Source organism: Salvelinus sp. IW2-2015, linkage group LG4q.1:29 (genome assembly GCF_002910315.2).
Source record: "Salvelinus sp. IW2-2015 linkage group LG4q.1:29, ASM291031v2, whole genome shotgun sequence".
Lineage (NCBI taxonomy): Eukaryota > Metazoa > Chordata > Actinopteri > Salmoniformes > Salmonidae > Salvelinus > Salvelinus sp. IW2-2015.
In genome coordinates, this window is record NC_036842.1 from 24,166,997 (window position 1) to 24,186,620 (window position 19,624).

Consider the following 19,624-nt stretch of genomic DNA (forward strand, 5'->3'; position numbering starts at 1 on the left):
CTGTGATAATTCAGTGATCATTCTTCTTCCGGTGTTCTCTGCAATGCGCATTGCATAAGAGTGAAAAAGAAATCTATACCTAACAGTAAAATAAGGTTGTCCAAACAATAATTATATCCCTAGAGCTGTAAAAAATATATACTGTACATACATACATATACATGTATGGAAAGCGAAACAGCTAAATTGAGCAGATGTTGCCACTCAACTGTTTTGCATGACTGATTGGGCTGCACGACAAGTCTATAAGAAGGGATCCAGCTTTTGTCAAATTAACGTCAGATTTTACTTTGATTTAATTATGCTAACCTGCTACGAAAAGTTAACGTAGCAGGTCATGAGAATTAGGTTAAGGTTAAGAAAAGCGTTAGGGTTTGCTAAAAATTAAACTTTTGATAAAAGCTGGATCCCTTCTAACCATGACCGTAGACTAGTGGCGGTTGCGTTAGCTAACATAGGTCAGGCTTGGGTGTTGTATGGCAGTATCGTCGACCTGAGGTGTTTCCCACTGGGATGCTGTATCATGCTGTCACCGCAGGTAGCCATCGTGGCCAACAGTGCAACAGTGTTGTATGTAGGTGCTTGCTGACCTGAGGTGTTTCTCACTGGGCATCTGTTTCACGGTGTCGCCGGTGGTAGCTAACATGGTGACCAGTGCACCGGTGTTGTATCGAGGTGCCCGCCAACCAGAAGTGCCTCCCATTAGGCAGCTGTATCCCCCTCCCATTATATTATTTACAGTAGGCTAGCTGCCCATAGCCGCAGGAAGGGAGTAGGGATGATGCAGGACCCCCTGATAAATGGAAAAATAATTATATATATAAAGAAAAACCCTTGAATGATTAGGTGTGCCCAAACTTTTGACTGAGTACTATATATAGGACCAGTCAAAAGTTTGGACACACCTACTCATTTAAGGGTTTTTCTTTATTTGGAATGAGTTGGCCAGCAGCGTGAAGGAAAAGCAGCCAACAACTGCCCAGCATATGTGGGAACTCCTTCAAGACTGTTGGAAAAGCATTCCTCATGAAGCTGGTTGAGAGAATGCCAAGAGTTTGCAAAGCTGTCACCAAGGCAAAGGGTTGCTACTTTGAAGAAACTCAAATATATTTTGATTTGTTTAACACTTTTTTTGGTTTACTACATGATTCCATATGTGTTATTTCATAGTTTTGATGTCTTCACTATTATTCTACAATGTAGAAAATAGTAAAAATAAAGAAAAATCCTGGAATGAGTAGGTGTGTCCAAACATTTGACTGGTACTGTATATATAAATAAAAAGGTTTGCCACCAAACTAGTACACTAGGCCTTTATTTCTTCTGTATCAGCTGAGCAAAAATTCTCGTCAGCAGAGCGGAGAAAAATACTCCTCAGCACTCCCCTGGTCAACAAAAAATCTCCTAAACAAGTAATAACTAATATTGATAACCATGTAGATCACCTGTGTACTCAATGGGGAGGTCATAAACGGCAACAACACCGGGACAGTGTCCTTCGCTGCCCCCTGGCAAGCACTGTTGTCCCGCAACGGCGTGGAAAGTAGTGACAGCCAATATCAGAGTGACAGTTACAGTAAGCACACGCATACAACGCATACAAGCAACAATACACCCATGATCAGTACTTTTAATGGAAAATAAACAATCATCAGTTTTAATAACTAAAAATGAAAAATTATTTGTTACAGGGAAATACAACTCAGACTCATCCTCTGGCTTCAAAACAGAAGTCCAAACTCTCGCAGTACGGCAGTTGCATGGTAAGTAATGAAAAACAACACCGCTCAATCAAAACCGTCCAATGATGGAGCGCTGGTGTTACATCCTGACACATCACTGTTGATCCACCCACATCTTTCCCCACGCCCACTTTCAGACACACTTCAAGTTTGCAGTTAGCCATACTTAGCTTTTTTAACAGGAACAATTTGAAAGTAAAAGTTTACTTTAAAAGCCGGGACTGAGTCATAATTTGCACACCGAATAGACACTTATGGATATAAAACCCAGATTATAGTTTTAAAACTTCTTCAGGCTAGGGGGCAGTATACTGAATCTCTGCCTGACTGACATGCCCAAAGTAAACTGCCTGTTACTCAGGCCCAGAGGCTAGGATATGCATATAATTGGTAGAATTAGATAGAAAACACCTTGAAGTTTCTAAAACTGTTAAAATAATGTCTGAGTATAACAGAACTGATATGGCAGGCAAAAACCTGAGGAATCCATCCAGAATTGATTTTCTTTGGAACAGGCCATTCCAATGGAAGTCTATGGGTCTATATATCAAAATTCCTCCCAGATTGCAGGAGCTATGGCTTTCACTAGATGTCAACAGTCTTTTTACAGGGTTTCAGGCTTGTTTCTTGAAAAACGAACGAGTAGTTGTAGTTTATCCAAGGTGTTGTCATCAGGAAAGTTAGGCTTTTGGCGCGCGTGAATGAGGGCGCGCTCTTCGTTATTTTCCTTTCCTATTGAACACCGTTCTTTCAGTCTGAACTATTATCGTTTATTTACATATTAGGGTACCTGAGGATTGGATAGAAACATTGTTTCACTTGTTTGGACAAAGTTTACCGGTAGCTTTTTGGATTCCTTTGTATGCATGTTGAAGGAGTGGATTACTGAAATCAATGGCGCCAACTAAACAGACTTTTTTGCGTATAAAGAAGGACTTTATTGAACAAAACAAACATTCATTGTGTAGCTGGGACCCTTGGGATTGCAAACAGAGGAAGATCTTCAAAGGTAAGTGATTTATTTTATCGCTATTTGTGGTTTTTGTGAAGCCGGTGCTGGTTGAAAAAGTATTTTGATATGGGGCACTGTCCTCAGATAAATCGCATGGTATGCTTTCGCCATAAAGTATTTTTGAAATCTGACAACGCAGTTGGATTAACAAGGAGTTAAGCTTTTAAATGATGTAAGACACTTGTATGTTCATGAATGTTTAATATTACGATTTTGTCATTTGAATTTGGCACTCTCCAATTTCACGGGATGTTGTCGGAATTATCCCGCTAGCGGGACACCTAGCCCAAAGATTAACCTCTAAAACAATTTTAGGATCCCTTTAGCCTTTACTACACTAAACAAAAATATAAACACAATCTGTTAAATGTTGGTCCCATGTTTTATGAGCTGAAATAAAAGATCCCAGAAATGTTCCATTTGCACTAAAAGCTTATCTCAAATTTTGTGCACAAATGTGTTTACATCCCTGTTTGTGAGCATTTCACTCTTGCCAATATAATCCAGCCACCTGACAAGTGTGACATATCAAGAAGCTGATTAAACAGCATGATCATTACACAGGTGCACCTTCTGAAAAAAAAGATGGTGCCGAAGGACATGGCTGACGTTTAACATTCTCCCAAACAATTGTGCTATCTTTTTTTCATTTTTATTGTGTTTTGTGTAACTTATTTTATTTTTTGTACATGTTGTTGCAACCGTCTCTTATGACCGAAAATAACTTCTGGACATCAGAAAAGCGATTACTCACCGCGGACTGGAAGAAACTTTTTCCTTTAACAAGTCCGACGAGAAGGATATCCTGCTTTCACTGGAACAGGCCCAGATCCACGCCTTTTGCGTGAAGAAAAGACGGAAAAGGGGACGCAGGTCGGGGATCCTTCTGAGAATCCGGAGGCGAGCAAGTAAACTCCCAATGCCTTCCATTCTTCTTGCTAAAGTGCAATCATTGAAAAATTGATGACCTACTATTAAGATTATCCTACCAACAGGACATTAAAAACTGCAACATCTTATGTTTCACCGAGACGTGGCTGAATGAAGATACGGACAATATAGAGCTAGGGGATTTTCCATGCACCGGCAGAACAGAGACGCTACCTCAGGTAAGACGATGTGTGGGGGTGTGTGTCTTTTTGTCAGTAACAGCTGGTGCGCAATGTCTAATATTAAAGAAGTCTCGAGGTATTGCTCACCTGAGGTAGAGTACCTTTTGATAAACTGCAGACCACTATATCTACCAAGAGAGTTCTCATCTGTATTATTCGTAGCCGTCTATTTACCACCACAAAACAAAGCTGGCACTAAGAGCGCTCTCAAACAACTCTATAAGGCCATAAGCAAAGAGGAAAATGCTCACCCAGAAGCGGCGCTCCTAGTGGCCATGGACTTTAATGCAGGCAAACAGGCATGTCACATGTGCAACCAAGGGGGAAAAAATCCTAGACCACCTTTACCCCACACACAGAGATGCATACAAAGGGCAGCCACCCAGGGCGGCATCTTGCCAAAATTGTTTGGAATGGTGACATTTGTGCGATCGGTTTTCTATCGCTCATTTGCACGTCACTTCAATGGTATCATGTCACATCATGTGGGACTGTGGATCAATTAACCTTGTCGGATAGGGCACCCTAACTCTAGTTTGTGAGCTAGGGAGGCTACTGCTGGGAAGGTCTCCCACTCAGAAGAACGAGATGGGGAGGGGGGCAGGGGTTGGTTGACCTCAGGTCTCCCCATTGGAAGCCCGAGGTAGGTGGAGCGGGGGAATCCACCAAATAGCGCAACTCTAACTTTGTACAGTACTAATGTAATTAGTAAAATCATCTAACTACGAAATGCTACCAAATAAACCACAATTCATTCATAATACTGTGAAAATATAGTTTCACAGACATACTGTTGCATTTTTTTCTGGTTTGTGTGAAATCGTTAAGAATAATATTAAACCAGTCTGCACACCAGCAAGGTGAATTGGTTTAGTCTTGACTCTTGGTTGACAGTGTTGGGGGATGGGTAATGTATTGATGCTCGAGTGCCAAATCAACACACATTTGTTTCTGTCTTTGTTACTTCTTTTTGATATTTATGAGCCTTATTTTTGTTTATATTTTAATATTTATAGAGTTTTAAATGTTATGATTATTTATTTGTGTTGTTCCAAATGTCTGAATAAAAATTACAGTTTGTGCAGGGATGAGCAGCCTGGCGACCTCGAGCGCCAGGGAGGGGGAGCAGACGTGACATAATTAATTTATTACAATTGACTGACTTCCTTATATGAACTGTAACAGAGTAAAATCTTTGAAATTGTTGCATGTTGCATTTATATTTTTGTTCAGTATACTATAGCCCATAGAAACACATTGAATAACACATTCATAAATGGCAAAAAATACAGTCAAACATTAAATCATAGGAAATAAGGTTTTGAAGTGTCTGTCCTATATCTAGGAGATATAAGAAAGCTCAGGATATATTTTTGTTTTTTGGACACATATTTAACCCCATATTTCTGTTGGCATAAAACCGCTATCTTCATGGAGAAATTTCTGGGCTTAATAGTCTTTGGGGAAAATGGGCCCTTCTCTAATGACGCTATTCCTTAAACAGCTCAATCTATTGGTCTTGGATGCAACGGTCACATTTGCAATCTCCGCGAACAGATTGCTACATGGAAGAGCAATGTTATCAATCTATAAATCAGTATTGAATGGATTACTTTTAAAACACACATCACTTCAGTGAGAGGGCTATTACCTAACTGTAAATAATTTCTTTACATTTTTATATTTCATTTCCAATCCAATAAAAGTACTATTGGCAGATCTTAATACAATCTTTGGACACTTTTCATTATAGTCATGTAGCAGAATCAAAAGGAAAAATTATTATGTGTTAAATATTAAAGGACCTTTCTGAAACTTTCTGAATAGCGTAATGAAGTGTTTGCCGTGGTGACAAATGACTCGGTTCCTTTTTCCATCTCTATGTCTTTAATCTCCTCCAATCTTTAAACCTCACACCAACTAAGCCTACATGGCGATCATGAATATTTGAGTTTAGAGCCCGGCTGGGGCCAAAGCTGAGAGAAGCAATTATAGGAACAGCACACTGAGTGCTTATCTGAGGAAGCTGCCACTCGCTAGTCACTATGGATTGGAAGGCACAACATTAGAGAGACATTAGAAAAACTCACAACACACCACAAAGGTGGTAGGGAAGGTAAGCTGTGCAGTGGATGATGGAGGAGGATGCCACCAAGCACTGGTGCAGGGCCAGTTCTGCCTGTTCAAGTCCCTGATGGTTGAGGTCAGGATTGGGGCACAGAAAAATCTGATCCTAGTGCAGCGTTTAAAGGGATACTTCAGGACTTTGGCAATGAGGCACTTTATGTACTTCATCAGTCAGAAGAACTCGTGGATACCATTTTCATGTCTCGGCGTGCAGTTTGAAGGAAGTTGCTAACTAGCACTAGCATAATTGCTAACTAGCGGTAGCACAGTGAGATACCATAGACCTCCAGTTATTGTGCTAACGCTAGTTAGCATTAGCTCATGAAACTACCTCAAACTTCCTTCTTACTGGGCAAGGGCATAAAAATGGTATCCACGAGTTCATCTGACTCTGGGGAAGTAGATAAAGGGCCTCATTTCCAAAATCCTGAAGTGTCCCTTTAAGGACAATGTTTGCCTGGAGTATGAAAGAGAAGCCAATGCAATATAGCCTACTGTAGCTAGTTATCTTAGGTTGTGCTTGGCTAAATTATGTATTTTGAAATATACAGCAGTTGATCAACTAGAATAATTCTAGTGAAACACGAACAGAAGCACAATATGAGCCATGTCTTAGGCCAATTAAATTGAGCAATTAATGTCAGACAACTAGTGTGACTTCAGGGCAAACTATGCGTGCATCTGAAATGGAAACCTATTTCCTATATCGTGCACTACTTTTGACCAGGGCTCTGGTAATGTAGTGCACCATATAGGGAATAGGATGCCATTTGGGACACACACCATCTCTCCACCTCACGGTTTACATATTGCATACTGGGAGAAGCACAAGGAAGCAGAAGTGACACCATTGCTTAACATATCAGTAGGGGAGCACAATCACAACATTCAGTAGACAATTGAAAAACAATGCCCACAAAATATTTACACATAATCCCACTCAATATTTTACTTGAATCCCCAAAATAGGGACCTATAAGGAGACATCTCCCTGGCCAAAGTGCTCTACAAAAATAACTAATGACTTAACATCGCTTCAGCAGGCACAGCATCAAATTGGGGGAAACAACCATTTCATGATTGGGCGTACTGTATGCCTAACTAACTATGTTCCCACCCATCCAGGACATATACATGAAAAGGTGGCTGAGGAAGTCCCGCAGCATCACCAAGGACCCCACACACCCCAGCCACGAACTGTTCACAGTTTAAAACACTTTGTAACGTCTGTGTCCAAATCACACTCCCAAACACTTAGATCCCCGGAACGCAGCCCACTTTCCAGCTCATTCTCCAGATCCCAATCACTGGAATTCTAACCACCTGTTCACACACCTGCATGTCATCATCCCACACTATTTAGTTCAGTTCCTTGCACCCCATCACTGTGAGGTATTGTATTGAGACACACTTTTACTGAGTTCTGTTTTTTCCCCATCCTTCCTCTATTATACTTATGCTAAAATGTTTATTGTATTCTACTGAGCCATGAACTTTATTTGTGTATTATTTCATTATTTGTTATTGTTGTTGCATTCTCGAGAAGGAACCTGCAAGTAAGTGTTTTGTTGCCTTCAGAAACTATTCACACCCCTTTACTTTTTACACATTTTGTTGTTACAGCCTGAATTTAAAATAGATTAAATTTTGATTTTTTTTGTCACTGGCCTATACACAATAGCCCATATTGTCAAAGTGGAATTATGTTTTTCGACATTTTTACAAATTAATAAAAAATGTAAAGCTGAAATGTCTTGAGTCAATAAGTATTCAACAACTTTGTTATGGCAAGCCTAAATAAGTTCAGGCGTAAAAATGTGCTTAACAAGTCACATAAGTTGCATGGATAATAGTGTGCAATAATAGTGTAAGATTTTTTTATAAAAAAATATAGAAATAAAATGAATGACTACCTCATCTCTATATCCCACACATATAATTATCTGTAAAGTCCTTCAGTCAAGCAGTGCATTTCAAACACAGATTAAACCATAAAGACCAGGGAGGTTTTCCAATTCCTCGCAAAGAAGGGCATCTATTGGTAGATAAAAAACAAACATACATTGAATATACCGTTGAGCATGGTGAAGTTATTAATTACACTTTAGATGGTGTATCAATATACCCAGTCACTACAAAGATACAGTTCTCCCTAACTCTGGAAGGAAACCGCTCTGGGATTTCACCACGAGGCCAATGGTGAATTTAAGTACAGAGTTTAATGGCTGTGATAGGAAAAAAATGAGGATGGACAAACAACATTGTAGTCACTCCACAATACTAACCTAATTGACAGAGTGATAAGAAGGAAGCCTGTACAAAATTAAAATATTCAAAAACATGCATCCTGTTTACAAGGCACTAAAGTAATACTGCAAAAAAAAATGTCCTGAATACAAAGTGCTATGTTTGCAGCAAATCTAATACAACACATTACTGAGTACCACTCTCCATATTTTCAAGCATAGTGGTGGCTTCGTGTTATGGGTATGTTTATAATTGTTAAGGCCTGGGGAGTGTTGCAGGATAAAAAAAAGAAAAGGAATGGAGCTAAGCTCAGGCAAAATCCTGGTTCAGTCTGCTTTCCAACAGACACAGGGAGATAAATTCACCTTTCAGTAGGTCAATAACCAAAAACACAAGGCCAAATCTGTTGCTTACCAAGAAGACAGTGAATGTTCCTAAGTGGCCGAGTTATAGTATTGACTTAAATCTACTTGAACATCTATGGAAAGAACTGAAAATGGTTGTCTAGCAATGATCACCAATCAATTTGACAGAGCTTGAAGAATTTTCTTAATTTAATAAATGGGCAAATGTTGCACAATCCAGGTGTGGAAAGCTCTTCAAGACTTACCCAGAAAGACACGAAGCTCTAATCGCTGCCAAAGGCGCTTCTAAAAAGTATTGACTCAGGGGTGTGAACTTATGTACATTTGATATTTCTGTATTTCAAACACAATAAATGTGAAAAATATAAAACATGTTTTCACTTTGTCATTATGGGGTATTGTGTGTAGATGGGTGAGAAAATTTTTTATTTAATTAATTTTGAATTCAGGCTGTAATGTAGAATAAGTCAAGTGGTATGAATACTTTCTGAAGGCACTAATAAAACCTGAAACTTGTAAGGAAAACCTTAACCATTATCACCCACACCTCAAGAAAACAAGTACCCTTCTCATAGGGACTGACTAGTCTATATTAATTCTGGTAGTTCATTAGCCTAATTCTGGTAATACTTCTGACTGATGAGGAGTCTGGGTTTGTAGATTTAATTCAAGCAACAAGAAAATATTCTACCCAGAAGCGAAACATCTAAAACATGAGAATGCTGTGTGGCAGCACATCACTTTAATTAGGCAGTGGCATGTCGATTCAGCTCGGAACCCAGAACCCAAATCTCACAGTTCAGTCACGAGAGACTAGCCTACAAGTCGATTGCATAAACTTGAACTCCCTCATGATGAGACGGATACAGACATATTGGCCCAAATAAAATATGCATTAAATTCTCATCACATAACAATATTGAGTTATTTAGCTACACAAATGTCTGCATTGGATAAATCACATTATCCAAACTGACCATTACTTCATTGCCTAGAAGACATTACACTCTCAATTACCCTTCATACAATCCCATGATACGGGACAGTTAGACTTCTCATAAGTGCTCACAAAAAACACATCAAAAAACAAATATCAATAAAAAGGACACATTCACCATAAGTACATAATAAACAGCTGTCATTGTGCGCTGTGGCCCCAAGTGTAACAATGATCAAGGACATTACATGTGCAGGCCATCAGTGTTAAATGGGCGCAAGGTCCACCCATTACGGCATCATTGATTTGAATGGAGACCATTCTACTCATTCTATTTGTGGTAATGCCTATCAAGGAGAGGGACTAGTGAAAGAGCCTTGAGATAGAGCGTTCCCTCTCAACATGCCAACCGATGTATTCAGTATTCACTTCTTCAAGGTGACTCATGCTTGAACAAAAATGTACAGGAACAATCTGTGCAAAACCATGACCAACTTTAGGTATTTCCACCATATTTCATATTCTTTGTCAGCCCGTCAGGGACGGGAAGGGAGAGGATGATATTACTGTCTGTCCAGTGTTAGAAAATAATCAAACAGGCACCTGGGGAGGCTTAGTCTAATTTCTCTCCTAGTCATCCCACCTCTGCAATAAACCTACATGTAGTTCATTTTAAGTTAATTTCGTAGACCTGTCGTCTTGTTTCTTTTGAACTGAACAGCAAGCCACCCATCTTCTCAAATTACAAATCCTTAGTACAACAGAGACCAGCTCTATGGCATCACCCCGATCCCAGGATAAACCCAAAGTTCTCCACTTGAAAGCCTATTGAAGAGTCTTTGACTGTGCACCGGCACACCACAGTGAGTCAAGCCGGATCCATTGAGAAGAAGGCAGCCGTTTGGCTTCTAAACCCTAGAAAGGAGGTTCAAACCAGGATCTTGGTGGTAAGCTACTCCTCTATGACATCACGTCCTGTCTCAGACCGGAGGAGATTGCCAGATGGGTAGTGGGTGGGCCTCGGTGTTGAACACATACTTGTCCAGGCTGAGCAGCTCCAGGTCGTCTGAGAACAACAGGTAGAAGTACTTGAGTGTCTCCCCCAGGAAGAAGCTCTCCATCTTGTCCCTGGGACCAGGGTTCACAGGGTCATGCACGTTACTGATGGAGGTATAGCCTCCACTTGGCACCTGAAGAGGAAGCAGAGCATGAGGGGACAGGAAACCCAAACTCCTCCACATGAAACCCAATCTACAAGTATTGGTCTTTGACTGTTCGCCACCACACCACAGGGTCGTTCCACCATAAAAAGCACAAGAAGATTTCGACACCCACCATCTCAGACTGTTCTGAAATTGTTTCTGTTGTTACAAACAGATAATATTAGCATTCCTGCTAATTGATTGCACCCAAAATTGCCATTTTAATTGATAGGATTCATATACAGTATCAGTCAAAAGTTTGGACACACCTACTCATTCAAGGGTTTTTCTTTATTTTTTACTATTTTCTACATTGTAAAATAATAGCGAAGACATCAAAACTATGAAATAATAAATATGGAATCATGTAGTAACCAAACAAGTGTTAAACAAATGAAAATATATTTTATATTTCAGATTCTTAAAACTAGCCACCCTTTGCCTTGATGACAGCTTTACACACTCTTGGCATTCTCTCAACCAGATTCACCTGGAATGCTTTTCCAGCAGTCTTGAAGGAGTTCCCACATATACTGAGCACTTGTCTGCTGCTTTTCCTTCACTCTGTGGTCCAACTCATCCCAAACCATCTCAATTGGGTTGAGGTCGGGTGATTGTGGAGGCCAGGTCACCTGATGCAGCACTCCATCACTCTCCTCCTTGGTCAAATAGCCCTTACACAGCCTGGTGGTGTCCTGTTGAAAAACAAATTATAGTCCAACTAAGCGAAAACCAGATGGGATGGCGTATCACTGCAGAATGCTGTGGTAGCCATGATGGTTAAGTGTGGCTTGAATTCTAAATAAATAACTGACAGTGTCACCAGCAAAGCACCCCCACACCATCACATCTCCTCCTCCATGCTTCATGGTGGGAACCAAACCTACTCTGCGTCTCACAAAGACACGGCAGTTGGAAATAAAAATCTCAAATTTGGACTCATCAGACCAAAGGACAGATTTTCACTGGTCTAATGTCCATTGCTCGTGTTTCTTGGCCCAAGCAATTCTCTTCTTCTTATTGGTGTCCTTTAGTACTGGTTTCTTTGCAGCAATTAGTCCATGAAGGCCTGATTCACTCAGTCTCCTCTGAGCAGTTGATGTTGAGATGGGTCTGTTACTTGAACTCTGTGAATCATTTATTTGGGATGCAATCTGAGGTGCAGTTACCTCTAATGAACGTATCCTCTGCAGCAGAGGTAACTCTGGTTCTTCCTTTCCTGTGGCGGTCCTCATGAGAGCCAGTTTCATCATAGCCCTTGATGGTTTTTGCGACTGCACTTGAAGAAACTTTTTTCTAACGAATGAGTTAGACAGGAGGAAACCAAAGAAATGGTCAAAAGCCACACACGGACCCTCCACACCAATCCCACCCCAAGAACGAGTATATAGTATCAGTTCTCTATGTCTGACAAGTATTATGAAGCTGCAGCTTTAAGTATTGTTTCTTCATCCTATGTGATATATTCCCAGAGGATTTTGGTGATGTTTTTTTTTTACCCTGTTCAGCTAAATGAATTATTGAAGTTGTTAAGTTTATGTCCCATCCTACCTCCTGATATTACCAGGTTCAGACCAATAGATAATGCTGTTCCAGGTGATTTTTTCTTTAAATGGATAGTTCACCCAAATTACAAAAATACATATTTGTTTGTTTATCCTGTAAGCAGTCTAAGGATAAGGCATGACAGCAATCCATGCGTTGGTTTTGGTGTCCTCTGTTTCCACTGTTTTTAGCATTTGTGGCACAAATCCCATGCAGGTCAATGGTACCTATATTAGCATGTTCACGCTTCATGTCCAAATCATCCTGAAGTTAAAAAAAATTGATGTATAACTCAATGAACTTATAGATTATTTGGATATAAAAATGTAGCATTTGAAACATGGTCCAGGTAAACAAAACCAAAGCATGGGTTGCCTTCATACCTTGTCCATAAACTGCTTACAGGGTAAGGAAACCAATCTGTCTTTCTGTAATTTGGGTGAACTATCCCTTTAATATTGAGACGTTCTTAAAATAAATATCACCTAAGTAGGAACAGCAGCATTCAGAACTTGGTAATATCAGGATGTAGGATGGGATATAAATCTAACCTTAAAAAATGAGAATACATTAGATAGGATGAAGAAAGAAAAATACTCAGAGCCACAGCTCCATACTACTTGTCAGACATAGATAACGGATACTGTATACTCGTTTTTAGGGTGGGATTGGAGTGGGGTGGCTTTTGATTTTGGGGGGGAAATTCCTTGTTAGAAAAAAGTTTGGTCCAAATCGAATGTTAAGTACCCTATTTATTGAATGTTTTAGAATCCTATAAATTAAAATGGCCAATTTGGGAACAATCAATTTGCTCAATTTCTCAGAGCTCAAATTAGATTTAAAAAATAATAATGTTGCAGGAATGCTAATCTTATCTTTTCTTAAATACATAAATGATTTCAGAACAATCTGAAATGGTGGGTGTCATGGCTTGCTGAAATGACATGAACAACCCCACAGTGAGTCATGCAGGATCCCTTGAGAAGGCGGCATCGTATCACAGCTCAGATGATTATGGTCATTGTGAATTTCAAGTAGACTCACCCTATTGTCTTCCGACAGATGGCGTCTTTCTAACGAGACTGCATTGCCATGAGCCATCTATCATGCAAATCGTAGCGCTAATCTTTAACAATAAAGATTCCTCTGCATCCGCGTGAAAGTAGGATATGGCTTTTAGAAATTACTGCATTCTCGCATCGACACGCTATGAACCAGCTGGCAGATTGAATGGCTCTGAAACCATGCACAAGTCTGTCAGCTGATCAAACTTGTTGTATTTAGCAGTACACAGCTTACTGACATAAATGTGCTAGCTTGTTTAAATGGCCCTTAAGGTAGCTAGTTAGCCAGCATGCTAATAAAGTTGACCTGCACAAAATTACGGGACTGTTCTCAGAATTTAGCTCATTTGGCTTCTTAATTCAGACAGTGAGACTAGCTCAGCTAACAACCAAGCTAGCTAGCATTTCATACGTAATAAATAGTGCTTCCTCAACTACACAACTCGTTAGCTTGATGTAGAATTTGGTAGTTAAGAAAACGTCAAAATTGCCTACAGGTTTATAGTTTTGTTAAGATTAATTCTGACTGTCAGGGGGTTTGTTAGACGAAGTCACTTTAGTAACATTTTCTAATGTTATGCAGCATATTGTTGCCAAATGACTTTTGATCTATCCAATAAAAGTTTGCAAGTTATCAGACAGATCAGTCCAGAGAGAACTGTTGCGCTATCTGGCGTAAGACATTGGACTCACCCTGGTGTATCTGTTGAAGCTCTCTAGAATGTCCCAGCCCCAGTCTCTGTATTTAGTTTCCTGAGTGAATCTGTACAGGTAGAACAGACTATCCACTGTCTCAGGAAATTGCGTCTGTCTGCAGGCTGCGCGAGAAAAGACATGCAAACACACATAGTGTCTCTCCGAAATTGCACCCTATTGTCTATATAGTGCACTACTTTTAAGCAATAGGGTGCCATTTAAGAATCAACAATACACATTGACAGTAAAGTGGATGCAAATATACATCTTTCTATGCTTTGACTGATGATGTTTGTATGCTGTAGCAGCTCTTCCTAAACCAAATATAACAAATAAAATAAAGATCTTGTGAACTGACGAGAAGTATTTGGGAAGCAAGTTTGAGAGGGTTAATTCCAGCAGTGAGGGAGGGGGAAAAAATCCAGTGTATCTGATATATTTTCAGCTTTATTACACCCTGGAGCCACACATGACTCCTTTTACTCTGCCACTCCAAATCTCTAGACAGGGATTAGTGCCAGACACAGAAATAAAATGAGCGGCAAAGTAAACAAAGATTGAAAAGAAACAAAGTAGAAACTAAATACCTCTCTATATCTCACAGATACATATTGTCTGCGTCCCAAACTGCACCATATTCTCTATGTGGTGCACTAAATAAAGAATAGGGTGCCCATTTGGGATGCCCCAATATTCTCCCAGTAGAACCCACCTTGACGTCGATGTCTCGCCACTCGTAAGGCTGCAGGTTGAAATGGGTGATCTCAGGGCTCAGGCCCGTCTCTATCTGGACGTACATCTGGTGGCACGTCTCCATCAGCTGCAGGGATAGCTCCATGTGGTCCTCTGGCAGCCCATTGTGGGCACCCAGCGCCAGAGTGCCAGGCAGGAAACACACCAGGTGGTCCTGAAAAGGAGGGTAGAGAGAGGGGAGGACATAGAAAGAGAGAGAAAGAGAGAGAGGGGAAGACAGAGAGAGTGAGAGACAGAGAGAGGGGGAGGACAAAGAGGGAGGTGGGGGAAGACAGAGAGAGGTGGTGAGTATTTATTGTACACACATAGTACATGCATGGTAAGGCTGTGTTGGGGGGACGGGGTACGAACTCAATATACTTTAACCCGGCCTAATATCTTTTTGCTGTATTGATCCCCCCAAAATTGTTATCATCTAATATTCCAGGAATTCCTTAAATAATGTGTCTTCAATGTTCTAACATCCTAGTTTTGTTTTTTAATTTCTGATTTTTTACATTCCTAAAGAAAATAATGTACCTTTTGCTCAATACATTTTCCCTGACACTCAAAAGTACTTGTTACATTTTCAATCCCTAAATCAAGAACAGACTATGGGAGGCGCACAGTACTGCATAGAGCCATGGCTCCCAAGTGGCACAGCAGTCTAAGGCACTTCATCTCAGTACTAGAAGTGTCACTACAGACCTGGTTCAATTCCAGGCTGTATCTCAACCAGCTGTGATTGGGAGTCCCATAGGCAGCGCACAATTGGTCCAGCATTGTCTGGGTAAGGCGTGGCCGGGGTAGGCCGTCATTGTAAATAAGATTTTGTTTTTAACCGACTTGCCTAGTTAAATAAAGGTAACTGATGCAAGCAGTAGAATCAGATTTAAAAAACTGATAAAAATACACCTTATGGAACAGCGGGGACTGTGAAGAAACACACAGACACACATACAAATGGATTTTATATTGTAACACACTTGTTGTGTTGTGAAAAGTGTTATGAAATGTAATGTCATGTAATATGTTAAGTTGCATTTAATTGTCTTAATGTTGGTGGACCCCCAGGAAGAATAGCTTCTGCCTTGGAAGCAGCTAATGAGGACCCTTAATAAATACAAATACAAATGCTTATCAGGAGGACAGACAAGCAGAAACAGCAGCATACCACCCTGTATCCCACTGCTGGCTTTCTTCTGAAGCTAAGCAGGGCTGGTCCCTGGATGGGACACCAGATGCTACTGGAAGGGGTGTTGTAGGGCCAGTAGGAGGCACCCTTTACTCCGGTATAAAAAAATGATACCCCAGGGCAGTGATTGGGGCATTCTTTTAAGGCACTGCATCTCAGTGCTAGAGGTGACTTTTGGGTGGGATGTTAAATTGGTGTCCTGACTCTCTGTGCTCACTAAAGCTCCCATGGCACTTATTGTAAGAGCAGGGGTGTTAACCTCAGTGTCCTGGATAAATTCCCAATCTGGCCCTCATACCATCACGGTCTTCTAATCATCCCCAGCTTACAATTGGCTCATTCATCCCCTGTAATTATTCCCTGTGTCATTGCTGTAAATGACCATGTGTTTTCAGTCAACTTACCTGGTAAAATGGTCCAATTCACACTCATCAAGGGAACATCCCTGGTTATGCCTCTGATCTAGGAGACACACTTGCTTTGTTTGTAAATGGTATTGGAGTGCGCCCCTGGCTATCCGTACATAAAACATTTAATGGTACCGTTTGGTTTGCTTAATATAAGGAATTTGAAATGATTTATACTTTTTTTAAATACTTTATGATTTATTAGATTTACTTTTGATACTTAAGTATATATAAAAACAAATACTTTTACTGGAAGACTTTCACTTGTATTAAGGTATCTTTACTTTTACTAAAGTATGACAATTGGGTACTTTTCCCACCACTGTTGAAGAACTCTTTGTTGAAGAGTTTGACACCCCTGATATAGTCTCTCACTCACCATTTTAGTGTTGAAGCGGTTGTGGTTGAGCTCCCCTATGAAGGTCAGCTTGCTGGGGCCCGTGGTTCTCAGGAGGTGCTTCTTTACCCCCTCCACTGCCTCTAGGTAGTCCTCCAACAGACTGAGTATAACACACCCATACATCTCTATTAGTTTATCTGTAATGCTGCAAGACAAGTCTCCTCAACGCGAATGTGATCATGTGATCTGATTGAACCAAATATACAGTAGAATGCAACATTTCTTTAACTCCCAGGTTCAAGAAATCAAGGGAATAAGCAAGAAATCTGGAATCCTCCAACCAGGATATCCAGGAATTTGCAAACAGTATAGAAAGGTGCTTACTCTGGTTCAGTCTTGCCTCTCTGTATCCACTGTTAAAGCAGGTACTCGTAGTAGCTGTCTGCCCAGGCCCCCAGGGTGAACACTCCTTTGTGGGTGAACTGGCCGCTGTTGGTGTTGGTGAACATGGGCACCAGGCCGTCATGTTTCCCTGGCAGCTTATGGATCAGCCTCATCACCTCATCACCACCTCCTAGGGAGGCATTTGCGGGTTGATAAAGACTTTATTTTTAGGGCACACGGTAGAAAAACATTTTGCAAAGGAAAACCTTCTCAAGTTCAAAACTATGCAATAATGAGTTAAACTCCTCTAACTTCAATCTATGCGGTCAGACAGATATTTTGTGTCCAGAAATTACGGATTCAACCAAGGTTGGTTTTTCAATGGGGGTCATCCGTTGACAGATAATGGAGATCATTGTCTGTCAAAAAAACACAATATGTCTTCCTAGTTGACTTGAATTGTTGACAGACTTAGCCTACACCCAGACAACACAACATGACCCACAGGAGGCACAGAGCACCTCTCTCTGGCCTCACCTGGTACTGAGGGTTGTGGGTAAGACGCCTGAGCTCTCTGAACTCCAGCTGGACACTGGTGACCTCGACCAGGGTGCTGTCGGACGTCCAGCGAGGTGTGTGGGCCGTGCCCTTCCCAATGTTCACCTCAGAGAAGGGGATCTTGGAGGGGGTTTCGAAGGCAGGGATTAACCTCAACCCAATATCTTTCTACAGGAGCAGAAGGGAAGAAAAGACGAGAAAATACGTATCAATCACCATCAACAGTCATTAGTAAATTAGCTAATTGAATTAAGTACTTGTCTGACTTATTCATCCTTAAAGGGAAGAGAAGAGCATTTTTCCTGCTTTGATAATAGTGTCAGTCCCAAGGAACAGGGGAATTAAAGTGTGAAACAAGAGACGGAGGTATAGTCAGAAGTAAAGACCGTACTCTTGTCTAGTAGCCCTGTGACAATCTGTCCTAGCCTTCCTTCCCATGTCACTCACAGCCTTCTCCAGGAACATCTCATCCCCAGTCAGGTGGTAGGTGCTCAGCATGACTCCCACAATCCGGATGGTGCTCTCAAACAGGTTCACGTCCATATTCTTAGAGATCAACAACTCAGTCTCCACCCACTTCCTCGCCTCCTTAAACTTTGCATATGAGAGAGAGAGAGAGAGAGAAACAGACATTTTCTATGAAATATATAGATATTACATAGAAAATCTGGCCTTTCCAGCTACAATGGTCATTTACAACATTAGCAATGTCTACACTGTATTTCTGATCAATTTGATGTTATTTTAATGGACGAAAAATGTGCTTTTCTTTCAAAAACAAGGACATTTCTAAGTGACCCCAAACTTTTGAACGGTAGTGCATATTTGTGAAGCCAAAAACACAACTGTTCAAGCTGTGGAGTGGGTAAGGATGTACATTATGGTTGAGGGTATGAGATGGTGCGTGTGGCAGAGACTTACCTCGTGCCAGTGGGGCAGCGTCCTCAGGGTTGATTGGTACAGCGGGCACAGCTGCATCCTTCTCATGTGCAGAGGGTGGGCGTTCTGTAGCCTGGTCAGCCTCGATCATGGCCCCTCGCCCGCTACATGCATGAAACAAACAACACACAAATTATAAAGGATATCAAACTGTAAACAAATAGTAAGAACAGTATTACAGCAGAATGACCCTGATTGGTCAATAGATATTAATTCAATATCAAATGTGGTTAATCATGACAATATGTGATGTAAACAGAGAGGTCTACTTTCTTGGGGACCAGAAACTTGTTTTTCATCAAGCTGTCCGCTCAAGAGGAAGCTTCTTACTGTAACCAGTGCCTGTAATCTGGTTCAGGTTACTAATCAACCTACCAGGGTGTTTACAAACACTACAGCAACAAGATCATCCACATGTATCGATCACATGTTTACTAATAATGTAGAACTCTGTTGTAAAGCTGTATCCGTACCCATTGGATGCAGTGATCACAATATAGTGGCTTAATCCATAAAAGCCAAAGTTCCAACAGCTGGACCTAAAATAGTATGTTAGAGATCATACAAAAGATTTTGCTGTGACTCTTATGTGGGTGATGTTAAAAATCTTTTTTGATCTGATGTCTTTAATAAGGAGCATGCAGACACTGCTTCTTCCAATTATTGATAAACATGCCCCTGTTAAGAAACTGACTGTTAGAACTGTTAAGGCTCCATGGATTGATGAGGAAATGAAAAACTGAATGGTTGAAAGAGATGGGGAAAAAGGAGTGGTTTTTAAATCTGGCTGCACATCTGACTGGCTGATTCACTGCACATTGAGAAATGATGTGACTAACCTCAACAACAACAAGAAGAAACTGTATTATGAAGGCAAGATCAATGATATAAAGAATGATGGAAAAAACACTTTGGAGTACTTTAAATGAAATTATGGGCAGAAAGACAAATTCAACTCCTTTCATTGAATCAGATGGCTTATTCATCACAAAACCGTTTAATGTTAATGATTACTTAATG

General features: G+C 40.6%; 1 protein-coding gene across 1 annotated transcript; it reads right to left on the reverse strand.

The window, feature by feature from the left end:
- Positions 1-9,312: 9,312 nt before the first annotated feature.
- Positions 9,313-18,643, reverse strand: LOC111960863 (endoplasmic reticulum mannosyl-oligosaccharide 1,2-alpha-mannosidase-like). The gene is given in 10 exon segments (XM_070439474.1): positions 9,313-10,732; positions 14,047-14,153; positions 14,156-14,171; positions 14,762-14,956; positions 16,763-16,883; positions 17,108-17,288; positions 17,291-17,297; positions 17,645-17,833; positions 18,113-18,259; positions 18,587-18,643. Coding segments are annotated over 10 exon segments (1,230 nt in total). The 3' UTR covers positions 9,313-10,522.
- Between the last annotated feature and the right edge of the window lie 981 nt (positions 18,644-19,624).